This window comes from Pseudophryne corroboree, chromosome 2 (assembly GCF_028390025.1).
Source record: "Pseudophryne corroboree isolate aPseCor3 chromosome 2, aPseCor3.hap2, whole genome shotgun sequence".
Taxonomy (NCBI): domain Eukaryota; kingdom Metazoa; phylum Chordata; class Amphibia; order Anura; family Myobatrachidae; genus Pseudophryne; species Pseudophryne corroboree.
In genome coordinates, this window is record NC_086445.1 from 149098424 (window position 1) to 149117514 (window position 19091).

Consider the following 19091-nt stretch of genomic DNA (forward strand, 5'->3'; position numbering starts at 1 on the left):
AGTAATGTCATTTAACAAAGGCAGGGGGGGCGTGCATTAGTCATGAGTGTATGATGTCCTGCAACCCGTGCAATAAATAGAATTATCCTAAAAAGTTTATTAGAACAAATTATGCATGCAAATGTTGTATTAGTAAAATGATACTTTCATTTCTTTGCACACTTTACATATATTGTATTTTGTTGCTCCTCAGCCGCTATAACGTGGGATTTTTTATTTTTTTTGTCATAATAGGAGAATATCTCTGGCTACACCCAGGCAGCTATTTAAATCCTCTAACATGACTCAGCGTTGGCAGCGACGGGAGATTTCTAACTTCGAATACTTGATGTTTCTTAATACCATAGCAGGTAAGGCTTCTGGCTCTTCAATCCTTCCTAATATGTTTATGTTTGTCAAAATCTTGAGCACCGTGACTTGATCGAATGCGTTTATCCCTCTGGGACTCAGCTGCAGCCCTGTGATAGACTCTGAAGCACTCACATTAAATTTGATAAGGGAACGCGGAACCTATCACGGAAGCCCTGGATACATTGAATGTTATGGAGGCAGTGCCTTACTCTCTTGCCATTTCCCTAGCTGACAGCTCCGTCTGAAGCTTTATTAGAGGCAACAAACCATCACCAGGAACTGTCTGGAAATAATAATGGGGGAAAATGTAATTTTGTTATTCCGTCATTTTCAACAACGGCAACCAGACACAACACTAACAACAGAGTGCCTAGTACAGATGTCACCTACAGTGTGGCATGATTAGGTAAGCATGTGATATCTACTTACCTCTAATCTTGTATCGCACATAAACAGGCTGTGTGGGTGTAGCCTACCTTGTCCGTTCTAACAGGCCATGCCGACTCATGCAACGTGCATCTCATATATGTTTTGTATCATTGTATGAATAGGGTGAGTTCCCAAAATCACCGCTATGCGCTATACGTTCTAGGAGTCTGTCATGTTCCAAGATTAGTTATAAAATGTCTCTTATTTACTTTATGTTGCAGTTATGTGATTTTTCGCGTTTGTGGTACTTTACATTAATAAATATAAGAAAATAGGGACTTTGGGCATAACTCAGATCTGATCGCAGCAGCAAATTTGTTAGCTAATGGGCAAAACTATGTGCACTGCAGGTGTGGCAGATGTAACGTGCAGAGAGAGTTAGATTTGGGTGGGTTATTTTGTTTCTGTGCAGGGTAATTACTGCATGCTTTATTTTTACACTGCAATTTAGATTTCGGTTTGAACACACCCCATCCAAATCTAACTCTCTTTGCACGTTATATCTGCCCCACCTGAAGTGCACATGGGCCCTCATTCCGAGTTGATCGGTCGCAAGGCGAATTTAGCAGAGTTACACACGCTAAGCCGCCGCCTACTGGGAGTGAATCTTAGCTTCTTAAAATTGCGACCGATGTATTCGCAATATTGCGATTACTAACTACTTAGCAGTTTCAGAGTAGCTCCAGACTTACTCTGCCTGTGCGATCAGTTCAGTGCTTGTCGTTCCTGGTTGACGTCACAAACACACCCAGCGTTCGCCCAGGCACTCCCACCGTTTCTCCGGCCACTCCTGCGTTTTTTCCGGAAACGGTAGCGTTTTCAGCCACACGCCCCTGAAACGCCGTGTTTCCGCCCAGTAACACCCATTTCCTGTCAATCACATTACGATCGCCGGAGCGAAGAAAAAGCCGTGAGTAAAAATACTTTCTTCATAGTAAAGTTACTTGGCGCAGTCGCAGTGCGAACTTTGCGCATGCGTACTAAGCGGATTTTCACTGCGATGCGATGAAAAAGAACGAGCAAACAACTCGGAATGAGGGCCATGGTTTTGCCCATTAGCTAACAAATTTGCTGCTGCGATTAGATCTGAATTAGGCCCTTTATCTGAGAAACAGATTTCCATGGGTAAATCTTTAAAACTGGGATTGCAAATTAGGGACAGTTGGTAACAGTGCACGTCTTGAGAGAATTTATGACAAGGAATGTATGGAGTTTGTATTTTTCCCAATGTTTGTGTGGGTTTTCTCTGGGTACTCTGGTTTCCTCCCACACTCCAAATACATACTGGTATTTCAATGTGCTTCTAACAACAACAACAAAAATTACTCTAGTGTTTGTGATTGCTGGCCTAATATTGAGTCGCATTGAGATGGGCCGCAAGCCATGCAGAGCCGGATTTAGACCTCATGGGGCCCTAGGCAAGATCACAGTTTGGGTCCCCCTTTTGTCAAACAATCCATAGCACTATATTTTAGTTCCTGATTCATGCCGCTTAAATATTTGCCATTTTTCCTCCATATAGGCCCCTTACACATTATGCACGACACCATGATGCCCCTTACACATTATGCACAACACAATAATGCCCCTTACACAATATGCCGCAAACCATAATGCTCCTTACACGTTACGCCACACACCATAATGCCTCTTATACATTATGCACCACACCATAATGCCCCTTACACATTATGCACCACACCGTAATGGCCCTTACACGTTATGCGCCACACCGTAATCCCTTACACGTTATGCACCACACCGTAATGCCCCTTACATGTTATTCAACACACCGTAATGCCCCTTACACATGTGCACCACACACTAATGCCCCATACACAATTTGCCATACTGCAATGCCCCTTACGCAATATGCCACGCAACATAATACACCTTACACAATATGCACTACACAGTAATGCCCCTTCCACAATATGCACCACACCGTATTGCCCCTTTCACAATATGCACCACACCGTAATGCTCCTTAAACGTTATGCCACGCACCATGATACACCTTACACTTTATGCACCACACCGTAATGTCCCTTACACATTATGCCAAACACCTTAATGCCCCTTCCACAATATGCCACACACAGCAATGCCCCTTATAACATTATGCCTCACAGCAATGCCCTTTACACATGGCAGCCTTATACTTACCAGGCTGGGAGGCTGCTTCTTATCCAGGTGCTCTTAGTTGTAGCTGTTCACCACAGTATGTAGGACTCCAGATTTTGTGAATCTCCCTACATTGCTTGGTGAGTCCCTACATTGCTTGGTGAGTCCCTACATTGCTGGGCGAGTAGCCATCCACAGCGTCATTATGGCCACATTACCTACCCAACCTTCCCACATACACATAATGCTGTTATTGTACAGTGTGGGGCAAGATCCATAGCACCAAAGAGGGATACATTGCAAAGGTGATAACTATGAAGTAAATACACATTTTTTTAGACTATAGGATATTTGTCACATGTCCATAATCTACAGAAACTGATTTCTGCCTGGCAGTGTTTCTATAGTTCAGCACTGATCCAATGTACAATATGATCCCTATTATTTAATTTCCCGAATGCACCTCTCCCCAACTATGGGGGTTATTTAGGTTTGTTAACAAACCAACAAAAAGTTAGCAGTTGGGCAAAACCATGTTGCACTGCAGGTGGGGCAGATGTATCTGGTTTGGGTATGTGTGACCGGCGGTCAGGAGACCGACGATCACCATACCGATGCTGGGATTCTGGCTTTGAGATGCCTGGCGGGGGAGGGGGTGCGAGCACAAGGAATCCCCTTGCGGGCTCGGTGGTGAGCTGTGCTCGCCACAGGTTGTATTCCCACTCATTGGGTGTCGTGGAAACCCACAAGTTGGCAGACCGGCTATTGGGATCGTTAGAGGGCGTGATCCCGGCGTCGGTATTGTGACCGCCGATCACACAACTACATAGCGATGTTACATGCAGAGAGTTAGATTTGGGTGGGTTATATTTTTTCTGTGTGTAGGGTAAATACTGGCTGCTTTATTTTTACACTGCAATTTAGATTTCAGTTTGCACACACCCCACCCAAATCTAACTCTCTCTGCACATGTTACATCTGTCCCAGCTGCAGTGTAACATGGTGTTGTCCAAACTTTTTTGGTTTGCTAATAAACCTGAATAAGGCCCTATGCGTGTTCCCTGTGCTTTGTGTGGAAATTTATATTGAAAAGTACTATTTAAATGCCAGAATTACACTATAGCCAAGTGTAGTAAACAAGTCATAATGGGTATCGCATACCACCCATCTGTGATCAAAGTTCTAATGGGGGAATAATCACACCACACTGGGGTAGTATTCCCAGGTAGCCAGAGGTGTGGTATTGTAACTCACATAAGACAATACTGTGTGTAACATGCTTGGATAGACCTGCTCAGCAACAAAGGCAGCTATGTAAGGTGGCTGGCAGCATTGTGATGTAACAGTATAAGAAACCTGCCATTTGTAGTGCTGCCCACTTGGGAAATGTGTTATATGGGTGAATATACACGACACGGCCATGTGGACAATTATTATTATGGAGTTGGTCTTTTCTCCTGCAACAGCCTTCCACTCTAGGATGGCTTACACTAAGAGGTCTATTTACTAAGCCTTGGATTGACATAAAGCGGATGGAGATAAAGTACCAGCCAATCAGCCCTTAACTGCGACGTCACAGACTGGTTTTGTGAAATGACAGTTAGGAGCTGTTTAGCTGGTACTTTATCTCCGTCCACTTTATCTCCATCCAAGGCTTAGTAAATAGTCCCCTAAGTCTTGGAACATGGCTGCATGGCTCACAGAAGGCATACCCATTCATCTCAAAGGTATTCAGTGTTAAGTTCTTCCACATTAAGCCCAGAGAAACATTTTTTATGTACATTGTCACTGTCATGCTGTAACAGGAAAGGGCATTCTTTTAGCATCCATCAAACCTAGATTCATTCATTAGGGTACCATATGGTGAATCATGACTCGTCAGACCAGAGAACACACTTCCACCGCTCTGGAGTCCAGTAGTGGAGTACTTTACACCACTCCGGCTGAGATTTGCCATGTTGCTCGGCCAAAGAAACCAATCCATGATGCTCTTGACTAATAGTTCTTGTGCAGATGGTGCTTACAGGAGCAGTTTAGAACTTCGTAGTGAGTATCGCAACCCTGGACAGACTTCTACTTTCTACGTGCTTGTCCAGCTTTCCACTTAACAGCACTTATAGTTGACTGGGGGGCAGCTCTAACAGGGTATTTGACAAACTAGCTTGTTGGCATCCTGTAATATGTTGCATTGAGAGTCGGTGAACTATGGAGATTGCATGGCCATATAATTGATAACCGTTAGCAATGGTTGTGTCTGAAATTGATAATGACACTAATAAGGAAACATGTCCACCTTTTCTTAAATATTTCTACGTTGCCAAGCAAGCAGTGCAGTATATTCCTGATCAGACATCAGACATCAAGGGCCGGATGTAATGCCATCCGAGTTGGCAGGAGGTGCGGGTTACCCGCCTAGTAAAACCATGCCAAGTACCTGAATAGATAGTATTCTGACTCAACAACATTAAAGCAATCTTGGAACTTTGCATTGCCTGTTTGTCCAGTAGTAAAACCATAAACTATACAGACTGGTAACTGGTCATCAACTCGCCCCCCTAAGGTGTGCCCATCTGATTTGTATTTCTCTGTGCTGCTGTCAGAGCCCTTGGCCTCTTTCACATAGTCACTGTCATTGCACCTGTGCCCAGTCTGGTGCCAATTATTTCACATTTTTTAGCCCATAGATTCTTTTTGGTGCTTTTTCTTTATAGACAGTAGTTTGGAATATAAGTTACTACTGTGCCCTTGTCCTAAATGCAGTAACATAATATGACAGTGACCTTGGAAATGTTAATTATGAGTATAGTTGAGTCCCCCCTCCAATTTCTGCGTTTTTACTCTGTGATGTGCAAGCCTGTACTAATTACGTGTATATTTAGCTGCAGCCGGTGTAGGGCTTATTATTGTCATGTAATTAGATGAAACTTGAACTGCCTGCTTCTAAAAAGAAATCATTAAAAATTCTTTCCTAATGACCTAGAGATGACAAAATGTCTGTAAAGTGTGAAAACGCAGGCAAGCATAGGAACGTCCCTCGCAGAGTGTTAATCCAGATGCTGAAATCATCTAATTAAACAATATTTTGCTGTCATTAACATGATCACCAAGGAATTGCAGTTCTAATTTTTCTGTCAGCTGTCTCAGAGTTACGTCACCTTTTCAAACTAAACCTTTAAATTAAACATTTTAATTAAAAGAAAAAACTTTTAGTTTTCTTTCGATACTCTAGGGCATTCTTTGTCTGAATGTGAACATCTTCGTCCTCTATTTAATTGTCCATGTACATAGTATTTCCCTGTCATGTGCTGTTTAATATTCTGCTTCCATGATTCATTTGTGTCGGTAATACTCTCAGCATCTCACATCCCAGGTTTGTGGGGATTTATAGCAATGATCAGTCAGCAAAGAATGGAAGTTTCCTGCATGTAATAGTAAATCTGTTTTATCATAATATTAATACTAAACTGGCTCACCTGTGTAATATACAGGCTGTAACATGAGAGATGTTATACTCAACAGTATACAGTAGGTCCTTTAAAACACTTTGCGTATGGCCTATTTGTGATTTTCTATATATATTTGTCAGAAAAAGCGGCACTTGCAGGACTTCATAAATCAATAACAGGTCATCATCCTGGACATATATAGCAACGTTTCGGTATTTATTTCAACCGTCTTCAGGCTTCATAAAGTTGTTGATTTATGAAGTCCTGCGAGTGCCGCTTTTTCTTACGAATATTGCTTGCAAGTAACATTGCCATAAGAAGGCAAAAATACACCTTTACTTCGGGAGTGCCAAATACACAGTTATATATATATATCACCAAGTTGTAGCCGGCACTCCATTATTCAAAAAACAATACTTGCCTCGGTGCCTCCCACAGACGCTTGCATGGCCGAATATACAGGGACAGCAAATAGGCGGCACTCACAGGACTTGCATATGTCCAAAATATATACAGGCGTCAAACACAATCCTTAGTGGTCAATGTTTCAGTTTTATTATTTCAAAGCTTTCGTCAGGACAATAACATGAAAATCTTACCTTACATTTATAAGAAACAACCTGTGTCACAGTGTACATCAACCACGCTGACCGCCGGGGTGGAGTGATGTCACACACTTGCGTAGCACGACCCGCTGCGCGGCTTCCGCCACAAGCGTTGCCTGGTTACAACAATAAACAACAAGTGCCTTCACCCACACGATAATACACACAGCTAGAAAAAGGAACATCACGCTAGATAATAAATAATATATCTGTGACAGTAGTGCTCATTGGTTATATAGAATGAATGGTGTGGTGAGGCTTATCAGTTAACGTAGCAGTATCACCAATAATCACAAGTAAGGACTAATCCATTATAATAACATCATCGTATATACAGGTTGAGTATCCCTTATCCAAAATGCTTGGGACCAGAAGTATTTTGGATATCGGATTTTTCCGTATTTTGGAATAACTGCATACCAAAATGAGATATCATGGCGATGGGACCCAAGTCTAAGCACAGAATGAATTTATATTTCATATACACCTTATACAGACAGCCTGAAGGTCATTTTAGCCAATATTTTTAATAATTTTGTGCTTTAAACAAAGTGTGTACATACACACAATTCATTTATGTTTCATATACACCTTATACACACAGCCTGAAGGTCATTTAATAAAATACTTTTACAGGTTGAGTCTCCCTTATCCAAAATGCTTGGGACCAGAGGTATTTTGGATATCGGATTTTTCCGTATTTTGGAATAATTGCATACCATAATGAGATATCATGGTGATGGGACCTAGGTGTAAGCACACAGTGCATTTATGTTTCATATATACCTTATACACACAGCCTGAAGGTCATTTTAGCCAATATTTTTTATAACTTTGTGCATTAAACGAAGTGTGTGTACATTCACACAATTCATTTATGTTACATATACACCTTATACACACAGCCTGAAGGTCATTTAATACAATATTTTTAATAACTTTGTGTATTAAACAAAGTTTGTGTACATTGAGCCATCAAAAAACAAAGGTTTCACTATCTCACTCTCACTCAGAAAAGTCCGTATTTCTGAATATTTGGATATGGGATACTCAACCTGTATTAGTTTTGTACTGCTAATATAAAATAATTAGAAATATAGAACCACATAAGCGGAATATAATGTATACACCAACACAATACATATCAAATCGATAATAGAAGGTAGCTAGGTCACTGATATGTGACTGTCCATACCGCAGCAATCAAAACCACCAAGATACCTCTTGGGAAAATATTATAGAAAATAGTTTAAGCCCGCATATTTAATGAGCCCACTCTGTGCGATAGTGTTCAGTGTGTGTATCCAGCGCGCCTCACGCTGGAGACATTTTTTGCCTCGATTGCCTTCCTTAATGTTATAAGGTATACAGGGCCGAAATTCAGGGACCCAGTGATTATGACTCAGGCTGGCAGCTCCATCTCCATCACGGCGTCCCAGCCTGTTAGCCGCCCACACGCACGGCTCACCGGTGTACACTACATCACAGCATTATCAGCACCGGCAGCCCCACTGTCCACACTGCCAGGCTCAGCCAACGATCATAGCCGTCAGCAGCATTAGCAGCCTCCTGCTGTTTTTTTTGCCTAATCGCTGCACAGCGAACGAAAGCAGCTAGCGATCAACTCGGAATGACCACGATTGTCTCTCTCTTCACTTTCACATCCCCCTGATCCCTGGCCAACATTGCAGAGTGACCATATCATACAGCCAACCAAGAACCTTTGCAATCTGGGGGACCATTGTGCAATAGGTAACACTTATCCTTGTGTATCAATGCCTGTTTCCCTATAGATTATAAACTTGCGAGCAGGGCTTTCCCAACTCTGTTTGTTATTACGCAGTTTGTTTTATTTTATCCCTTGTGTTTCCAGTTGTAAAGCGCAACAGTATTTCCTGTGCCACATAAGAAACTGTTAATAAATAAATAATGTGGTCATCATTAGATCCAATTTCATCTGCGTATAATAGCCAACTATTGTTATGTTGGGATGCATTAAATCTAGATTAGACCTAGTGACTGTCGACCTATGGTGGTCGACCTAAACATTGTCGACCTAGACAGTGTCGATCTAATGATCCACACCCATTTTCGCTGTGCAAGTGTGCGTTCCTATGTGTAACAGAGGTCCTAAATTCAGTGTGTGCAGTCTCTGCGCAGCCCAGGACTTACTCCTCCAATGAGATCACAGCAGGCTGATCGGGGCCTTCCGACACATTCCCTGAAAATGCTTGGGCACGCCTGCGTTTTCCCGAACACTCCCAGTAAACGGTCAGTTACCACCCAGAAACGGCTTCCTCCTGTCAATCACCTTGCGAATGCCCGTGCGAACGGAATTTTTGCACCATCCCACCGCTGACCGTTGGTGCCCTTTGTTACTGTCTGACGCGCATGCGCATTGCGTTGCATACGCATGCGCATTTAGTACCTGATTGCCCACTGTGCAAAAACGCATAGCAGCAATCAGATCTGAATGACCCCATGAGTTCAGGAACCAATATTCTAGAGCAGTGGTTCCCAACCTCGGTCCTCAAGTATCCCGAACAGTTCGTGTTTTCCAGGTCACCTACCAGTTGAACAGGTGTATTCATTACTCACTGACACATTTTAAAAGACCCACAGGTGGAGCAAATTATTTCACTTGCAATCCTGTGAGGAGCCCTGGAAAATATGAACTGTTGGGGATACTTGAGGAACCACTGTTCTAGAGCATAGTCTTGATTCCAACCTGACGTGGACTTCTCCCACATTTATATTCTTATCCAAAGTAACATTATTATTTCACACAAAGTGTTATTTTCCCATATGTTTCCATCTTGTCCGCACAATGCTAGATGTGTAGCTGGAAACTGCTGCCCAAATGTATTAAGCCTTAAAAAGTGATAAAGTGGAGACAGATAAAGAGTGATTAATGACCAGCCAATCAGCTGCAAACTGTCATTTTTCAAACACAGCATGTGACATGGCAGTTAGGAGCTGATTGGCTGGTCAGTTATCACTCTTTATCCGTCCCCACTTTATCACTTGTTAAGGCTTAATACATATGTGCCTACGTTTGTTGTTGTCTGTTTGTACATCGTGCGCTGGTCATTGTGCCTTGTGCACTTTGCATGGATGACCTTTGCTGCAGAAGTGTTTTTGGTTCCCGTAGCTGACTACGATCTTGATGAACCCCAAAGAACAAGGAAAGCTGTGTTCATGAGCCCACGTCTGGCAAACCAACAATTATTTACATCTAGTCGGAAACGCTCCTATGACAGAACAGTAAATCTGCTCCCACCCTGGGAATTGATAACCTAGGTTATTTGTCTGTTTGCACTGGGATAGATTTTCATTTTAGATTTCAGCCAGGGAACACCACAACCAGATAATTAATGGCGGGTGTTATATGACATTTAACGTCATTTGTTGCTACATAGCCTTCAGCACATTATAGTTATGTCCTATGCAGTCAATATTCTTGAAAAAAAAATGGTATGATAAAAGAGAAGGGTTTTAACTAAGTAACATTAAATGCAGTAACTTTCCAGGAGGCAGCATTATTCCTGATGTTTGAAACTCTTGTTCTACATTACATAACTGGTGGGAAATATTTTGGAACGGCGGTTATCTGCTGGTTAATAGCCTGAGTCACGGGGCGCCTTCTCCGGCAGTAGGTCTGCTCTTCATATCAAGTTACCTGGCCGCCTGTGCTGCTAGTATCTGTGTGTCTGCCAAGCAGTCGCACCGGAGGACATTCAGTGGATTCTGTGACTGCTATTGTCTCTGTTATCACCATTCGAATAGAGAGACGGGTTTTATGAATGAAACTAAACCTATGCCAACAACAAGTACTGAAACTGAAACCTATCCATGCACTTTGTTGGTGTCATGTGAGGATGGATATTATGTTTTCGCCTATGATAGTATCAGAGTATATTGTGCTATTTACTGGTACACACTACACAAAGGTGTATATATGTATGATTTATATTAATCACTCTCATACTTTACTGTTCAGCACAATAGATTTTTAGTCTTAGGTTTTTTTTTTTCTTACATCCTGCGGCCACAGGGTACCCAGAAGCCCAATACTCACTGATCTGTGAGCGGTGCTGCGTCGTTGTACGCAGCCACTGGGATTCACAAAGCCACATGTGGGCGTCTCAGTACAGTCCTGGTGGCTGCAGCATTTGCATATTATTACACAGTCGCTGCGTACACGTTCCCCGCTGCAGCAATAAGACAGATCTCCCAATCAGGCCCTAGGCCTAGTATGTTATGTTAGATGTCAGACAGTAATATGGGCTGGGATGTAATGCCATGTGACTTGGCCGGAGGAACTCGGACGCATTACATCCCGCCCACAACGTGATGAATTGACTTTTGGCGTATTTCTACATGGTTTTGGATTCATTCATAAATATAGCAGTTTCATATACTATATGGAGTGACTGTAATCATTTTTGAATATACACACACTGTCCTTTTACAATAATGTCTGCTAACTGATGTATTAAGTATAATAATAATGCTATATCCCATAATACTGTTTTTATTATTAGAGCAAATGAATAAGTTGTGGTGAGACAAAAGATTTAATTATGTAACTAGTGGATACTAATTATCGGCGACACTGCTGTTTTATTTAAAGTATTGTACTGTGGCAACTTTCATGGAATCTCTCACTGTGAGGCATATGTACTAAACCTTGGAGAGAGAGAAAGTGGACGGAGATAAAGTACCTGTCACTTTTTTCAACACAGCCTGTAACATGACAGTTAGAAGCTGATTGATTGGTAGTTTATCTCTCTCCACTTTATCACTCTCCAAGGCTTCGTACGTCTACCGCTGTGGCTGCTATATGTGGATCTTTGACTAGTATTACCACCTTATGGGTTCTTTTGCTGTTTTATTTACTAATATATGTATTATTAACGGGAAGCAGTCCGCATCCCGACGGACAGAATTCCTGCACTCAAAATACAGATGCCAGAATCCCGTCCGCCGCAGGAACACAGACATCTAAAGTCCGACAAGACTCGGGATCCCAGTGTCTAAATACCGACTCCCAGAATTCCGATCCTTCAAGCACGTCCCGCCGTGGAGGAGGGGTTAGGTTTGGCATTAGAAGGGGAGTTAGGGTTCAGGGATGGGAAGGATAGGGTTAGGTACCGGGGAGGTAGCGTTAGGCACTTAGCAGGTGAGGTTAGGGTGAGGCACCAAGCGGGGAGGGTTAGGTTTAGGCAGTGGGGAAGGGAGGGTTAGGGCTAGGCACCAAGAGAGGAGGGTTAGGCACCCACAAGGGAGGTTTAGGCGGCTGTCGGAGTTTTGATGGACGGGATGCTGCTGTCGGTATTCTGACCGCTGACATCCCGTCCATCGGGAAATCATACTGAACATACTAAAGGTCCGTATTCACGGGCCGATTTCAGGAGAGATGTGTGCTGAGCGGTTCGCTCAGCACACATCTCTCCCCCCCGCACAGCACAGCGCAATGTGTGCTGAGCGTGCAGTGGGAGACGGGAGGGCCGCTCATTTCACCCAGCAGGTGAAGTGAGCGACCTGCTAGATTGGCCAATCTAGCACCAGCAATAGCGATGCACGGGGCTGCGCATCGCTATCGCTGTGAGGGGTACACACGGAGTGATCGCTGCTTCAAATCTAAGCAGTCTAGTCAGATTGCTTAGATTTTAAGCAGCGATCGCTCCGTGAGTACCCCCCTTTACAACAACAAAAAAGTGTAATGGAGTATTCTCCTGCCTACTATAAAAAGATTCAACCTACAGACCTTAGCTAATCTGGTTGGATGGACCAAAAATCTTAAAAAGCAAAGTGTCATGTAATAAGTGGCCTTTTAATATCCATTATTATTTAAATGTTTTCTGATCAGCGTGTGTACTGTACTTCTCTGCTGTGCATATGAATGCAACAGTATTTGCACAGCATGAAAGATTAACAGACAAAGGGGGGACATTTGCTAAGCAGTGATAAGAGCGGAGAAGTGAGCCAGTGCAGAAGTGACCATGGCAACCAATCAGCACTGAAGTAACATTATAATTTGCATACTATAAAATTATACAGAGCTTCTGATTGGTTGATGGGGCAACTTCTCCACTGGCTCACTGCTCCGTTCTTATCGCTGCTTAGTAAATGTCCTCCAAAGCCCTGTGATGATTCATGATACATTACTCACCTTTTCACAGAATGAAACTGTATTGAGTAAGTAGGTGTTGGGAAAGGTAGTTCTAGATCATTCAGATAACGCAATTCTTCACAATATGAATGTTTAGTATTTGCTTGTAATATCAGCGTCTATACCTGATTCACTGTTTTTTCCTGTAACTGCAGTTTTGTAGAACAAGCCTGCAGAGTTCTGGAGGATCCATACAGTGACAGAGGTGTAACATCTGTGATGTCACAGCAGCTCAAGTGACTGCAATTCCCACATTCTGTTTTTTACCTTTACCAAACAGGAAAAAAACTTGTTTGCACTTAATGTATGTCAGTAAAGGTGCCTCATTGTATTAATCAGCTTTGAGTGGAGATGCAATACTCTATTAAACCCTTTAACAGAGCTGCAATGGAATTCCAATGTAACACTGATTTTATGTATATGTATATGGTACTAGAAGGATATGATCAAGTGGGGAGGTGTGGCCAATGTCCGTTGTGAATGCCGGATCCTTCTAAAATAGCTGTGTATGGGCAAGAATTGGGCATGGACACACAATCTTGGGGACAAGGTTAACACATTTTTGGCAGGCAAGGCCCCCAGACAATATATCCTTACAGTATGGGGTGGGGGTATCCTATTAACCACTGTAATTTGCAGCACAGAGAAAAACAGGTTTTTATTGCGGTAAAAGCCCACTGGGCAATTCGGGATATCCTATTAAAACCTGTCTGTTTCGTGCAGAAGATGACCCAATATCATTCAAAAACACATAGGCTCCGCAAAAAGCCATGTACCTATGTGCTTTAAGCGGCAGCTGTCGCGGAAAAAATTGTCCCTTATCAGGGATTTGGCTAATACAGGGATTTGGCTAAACAGGTAAAATGTCATAAGCCTAGATATTGTATTGTACTAAACTCCTATGAAAACATCTCAATTGTAATTAATGATCTTCCATTTAATGTGCAATGTAGATACAGTATTGTTCCATGTTTATATGTAATTACCAGTTCTGTGTGTTATACGTCAATTCCCATTGTGGTCTACAAAGAGCATAATGAATTATCTGTAATAGTTCTTTCTCTATCCATTGACAACTGCAACTAATTTCTTTCTCAGGGCGCACATATAACGATTTGAATCAGTATCCTGTTTTTCCATGGGTGTTAACAAATTACGAATCTGAGGAGTTGGATTTAACTTTACCAGGAAACTTCAGGGACCTTTCAAAGGTAATTATTAATATTTTTGTATGAATAAAAAAACAACTCTTGCAGGGTTTGAATTACATGAACATACTAAGATCACGTTAAACATGAAAAGCACACAGATTTAGTTTACCTCTAAATAATTGTGAGTACTGTGTATCTTCTGTGTTTAACAAGACATAAAAGGGGTTGTGCACATATTGTATTTAATGTATGTTTATTCTGTGCCTCGTTTTCCTCCCTAATCACATGATAACACGTGTTAATGTACAGTATAATGTGTGAGGACTACTGCTTACGGAATATGGACGTGATGGAAAAATGTAGTTGAAGTTGGTGCCATTTATTTCCTTCTATGCGTGTGTGTGTGTGTGTGTGTGTGTGTGTGTGTGTGTGTGTGTGTGTGTGTGTGTGTGTGTGTGTGTGTACACACTGGTCTCTTGCTGTAGGACTCTGATACCTAATTCAGTAATGTTGGCTGCGATTCTCAAAAAGCCGTATATCACCATAGTGGCACAGTAGATAACCTCTTGTGTGCACCAGCTATTCATTGCTTGCCCCAGTACACTAGGGTAGAGGCTCAGTCGATTCCCTTTGGCAGAAGTGAAGGAAAGTGGTCAATAGTAATACCTACACAAATCCAATAAAAGATTGCCTTGCTACAGTGGGCATCGGCTCAGTCCAGTCTGTGTTCTCTACATGGTACCTGGAGTCAGTCACAGACCGTCCAGTTAGCAGTATCTCTATTTTACAAAATGATATTATCCATTTATGTATAGATACTGTGAGTTTGCTTTGAGCGCTGAACGCGTATGGCATCTCGTCAGCACAGGCTTACCTTTCATGCAATAATCCCTTCTTGCCATAACCTCATTGTGCATTACTGTATGTTTCATTGTAAGGGAATGTAGTAAAAAAAGACAACAGTAACAATGTTGACACCACAGTGTTGTACCCAACCTGTAAGGTGATGTAATCAAAAGTGCGACAATTACAAGGTCGACATTTATCATGCTGACACCACAATGTCGACAGTGATGTCAATATTGTTAAGATGTCGGCAGGCAAAATGGGATAGGATGTAGGGTGGTGAGGCTAGGGATAGGATGAAGGATGGGGAGGTTATGGGATAGGCTGTGAGGTGGCGAGGCTAAGATTAGGCTGCAGGGTGGACCGGTTAGAGTTGGCCAGCAGGATGGGGAGGTTAGGGTTAGGCTGCACGGTGGGTAAGATTAGGGCTAGGCTGAAGGGTGGGGATGTTACGGTTAGTCTGCAGGGTGGGCAGGTTATGGTTAGGCTGCGCGGTGGGTAAGATTAGGGTTAGGCTGCAGGATGGGGATGTTAGGGTTAGTCTGCAGGGTGTTGAGGTTAGGGTTAGGCTGCAGGATGGGGATGTTAGGGTTAGTCTGCAGGGTGTTGAGGTTAGGGTTAGGCTGCATGGTGGGTAAGATTAGGGTTAGACTACAGGATGGAGAGGTTAGGGTTAGGCTGCACGGTGGGTAAGATTAGGGCTAGGCTGAAGGGTGGGGATGTTAGGGTTAGTCTGCAGGGTGGGAAGGTTATGGTTAGGCTGCGAGGTGGGTAAGATTAGGGTTAGGCTGCGTGGTGGGTAAGATTATGGTTAGGCTGCAGGATGGGGATGTTAGGGTTAGTCTGCAGGGTGTTGAGGTTAGGGTTAGGCTGCATGGTGGGTAAGATTAGGGTTAGGCTACAGGATGGAGAGGTTAGGGTAAGGCTGCGCGGTGGGTAAGATTAGGGTTAGTCTGCAGGGTGGGGAGGTTAGGGTTAGGCTGCAGGATGGGGATGTTAGTGTTAGGTTGCAGGGTAGACAAGGTTAGGGTTAAACTGCAGGGTGGGGAAGTTAGGGTTAGGCTTCAGGGTGGGCAGGTTAGGGTTAGGCACTAAAGGGAGGGTTAGGAGTAGGGATTAGCAGGAGACCTGGTCAGGATCCCGACAGTCACAATGCCGAAGCTGGAATCCACGCAATCATCAGAATGCCAGCATCGGCATCCCAACTTCATAAGCTTTCCTATCCGATTATATCCCCACTGTACAGTCTGCACATATCCTCCACATATTTTCTCTTTCTTCACTTTCCCTTCTTTCTGTCTATGGTTCATCATTGCTGTGATGTGATATCATGCAACCCACCTAGAACCTTTGCAATCCGGTGGACAAATATGCAATAGATAGCACCTATCCTTGTGTATCAATGCCTATTTCCCTATAGATTGCAAGCTTGCGAGCAGGGCCCTCCCACCTCTATGACTGTGTGTTTATTACCCAGTTTTGTTTTATCATTGTGTCCAATTGTAAAGCGCAACGGAAGTTGCTGCGCTATATTAGAAACTGATAAATAAATAACTAGTATCACAGTCCCGGCGCCAGAATCCCAAGCAAGTGTTTGCACGGCCGCCGGAGAGAGAGGCTGCTGGGAAGGGTTAGGTTTAGGCTGCGGTGAGGGGGGGGGGGGAGTTAGGGTTAGGCACGTAAGTGCGTAAGTATACTTTGCCCCTGTCGATATTCTCGCCACCAGGATGCCGCGGTCAATATTCTGACTGCTGGCATCTGACTGCCGGCATATCACACCCACCCATTAGCAGGGCTGTCTTAACAGCATTGTAAGCCCTGGACAAAGCATTGCACTGGGGCCCCTACACCACTCATTTACAGGTATTAAAAAAAAAATCATTACTTACCCTTCCTGCGGTTCTGCGCCATCTATCGACATGCTTCCATGCAGTGAATGGCTGGAAGCAATCTGATTGGTAGATAGCTCCAGCCATCCACCAATCAATATGCTAAAAACCATTTACTGTCTGGCTGCAGGCTGGGAGGAATGTAGAGAATGCTGCTAGGCCACTCTGATTATGTGTAATCCACAATCACAGCAGCCAGGCAGCATTTTCTACTTTCCTCCTAAAAAGCTCCGGAGGCACCAGCCGTGCTCAATGGCCCCTAAAATTGTGGGGCCCTGGGCAGCTGCCCAGTGAGGCCATATGTTAAGATGGCCCTGAGGATTAGGGTTAGAGGCAGTGGTCAGATACTTACCAGAATACAGAGGGTCAAAGGCCAGACCCGGAAGTGACTGTCATATGACCACCAGTAAACAGAAGACACTGCTGCAGCCACCAGGAAAAGATAAGTCACTGCTGGGTCACCATGATGGAATATCAACATTATAACATATTACTATTATGACTCGATATTTCATACCCAACCCCATTGTAAGTGGATATTACTATGGACAACTGGAAGCAGATGGTTTAAGATTTTAGCTATATGTAAAGTCATAAAGACATTTGTTTACTATGTTACTATTCCAGCTGATTTATTTGACCTCTCTATCTCTGTGAACTGTAAATTACTCTTGTGCTCTTGCCATACGTTTGGTAAATGCAAAACAGTCCAGATAATCACATTGCTTAATGTCTCTCTTCATCCAACTTTAGATTGCGTCCTTGTGATTTAGGAAATGATTCCCTTTGAACTTTTTTAAACCCTTCAGTATATTATTTTACTATGTTTTCAATGAATATAAATGTCTCTGTGGAACATCTGTGTTATAAACATTTTTAATTTTTGTTGTTCATGTCCTGGTGTCTCTGCAAAAACAAAAAATGCAAAGTCTCTGTAATTTCAGTTTAATATGGTAACCAGCTGTTAATTTTACTGATGTGCTAATTGGCATTTCCCTCCCTTCTCTGTGTTATTCATAATAGGCAATGTGCTATAAATGTTAGCAATTAATAGGCACATATTATGAGTGTTAGACATCATGTAGGAATAAATTGCAGGGCTCCCAGTGCTGTAATGCTGTTTAGCCCACCACCTGAAAGCATTTCCAATTATCAGTTTAGGAGAGGTTGTCATATTCAGTACTTTATTCACTAGTAAAGGGATCCAGCATGTGCCCCCAGACTGCCCACACTCTCACTACTAGATATACTTACTTTCTCTTACATCCTAGGGGATACTGGGAATCTATTTAGTACCATGGGGTATAGACAGGTCCACTAGGAGCATTGGACACTTTAAGAATTTGATAGTGTGCGCTGGCGCCTCCCTCTATGCCCCTCCTACCAGACTCAGTTTAGAAAATGTACCCGGAGCAGCCAGTCACGTCTCTGGAAGCTCCTGAAGAGTTTTCTGCATTTATTTTATATACAGGTATTTGCTATTTTCAGGCAGGACTGGATGGCACCAGCCTGCCTGCTTCGTGGGACTTAGGGGGGATAATGGCCCAACCTCTTGAAGGGTTAATGGTCCCGTATTCCGCTGACAGGACACTAGCTCCTGAGGGAACTATTCACAAGCCCCACCACGGCGAGCGTACATTCCCGCAGCACACCGCCACCCCTAACAGAGCCAGAAGAAAGAAGAGTGGTGAGTACTAAGCCGGCGTCCCGGTTAGCGGGTCGCCGGCCATTATGGCGGCATGAGGGTGCGGAGACACATGGCTTCTACATTAGGGCGGCTTGGTCTCCAGACTCAGTACACAGCGCAGATGCACAGCTTCTGAGGGGACGAACTGAGTCTCAGTACACTATATGTGTACACAGTACCCAGACTGGCATTACAGATTTAAAAGGGGGCTGACTCCATTTTAGGCACAGAATTACCTCAGCCAGTATAAAAAAGAGCGGGAAGACCGTGCGCCATTGAATGGGCGGGGCTTCACTATGAGCGGTTCCAGCAGCTCACCAGCGCCATTTTCCCTCTGCAGCTGACAGACGCTGACTGACAGGGACGCGCAGCTCCTCCGGAGAGACTC

General features: G+C 43.3%; 1 protein-coding gene across 9 annotated transcripts in view; it reads left to right on the forward strand.

The window, feature by feature from the left end:
* NBEA (neurobeachin) overlaps nt 1–19091 on the forward strand; it is a 1049301-nt gene that overhangs the window by 919286 nt on the left and 110924 nt on the right. For all 9 annotated transcript variants that reach the window (XM_063951811.1, XM_063951806.1, XM_063951798.1 and 6 more), the window contains 2 exons: nt 235–350; nt 14229–14341. In XM_063951811.1, coding sequence (XP_063807881.1) covers nt 235–350; nt 14229–14341 — 229 coding nt within the window. The remainder of the gene's footprint in view (nt 1–234; nt 351–14228; nt 14342–19091) is intronic.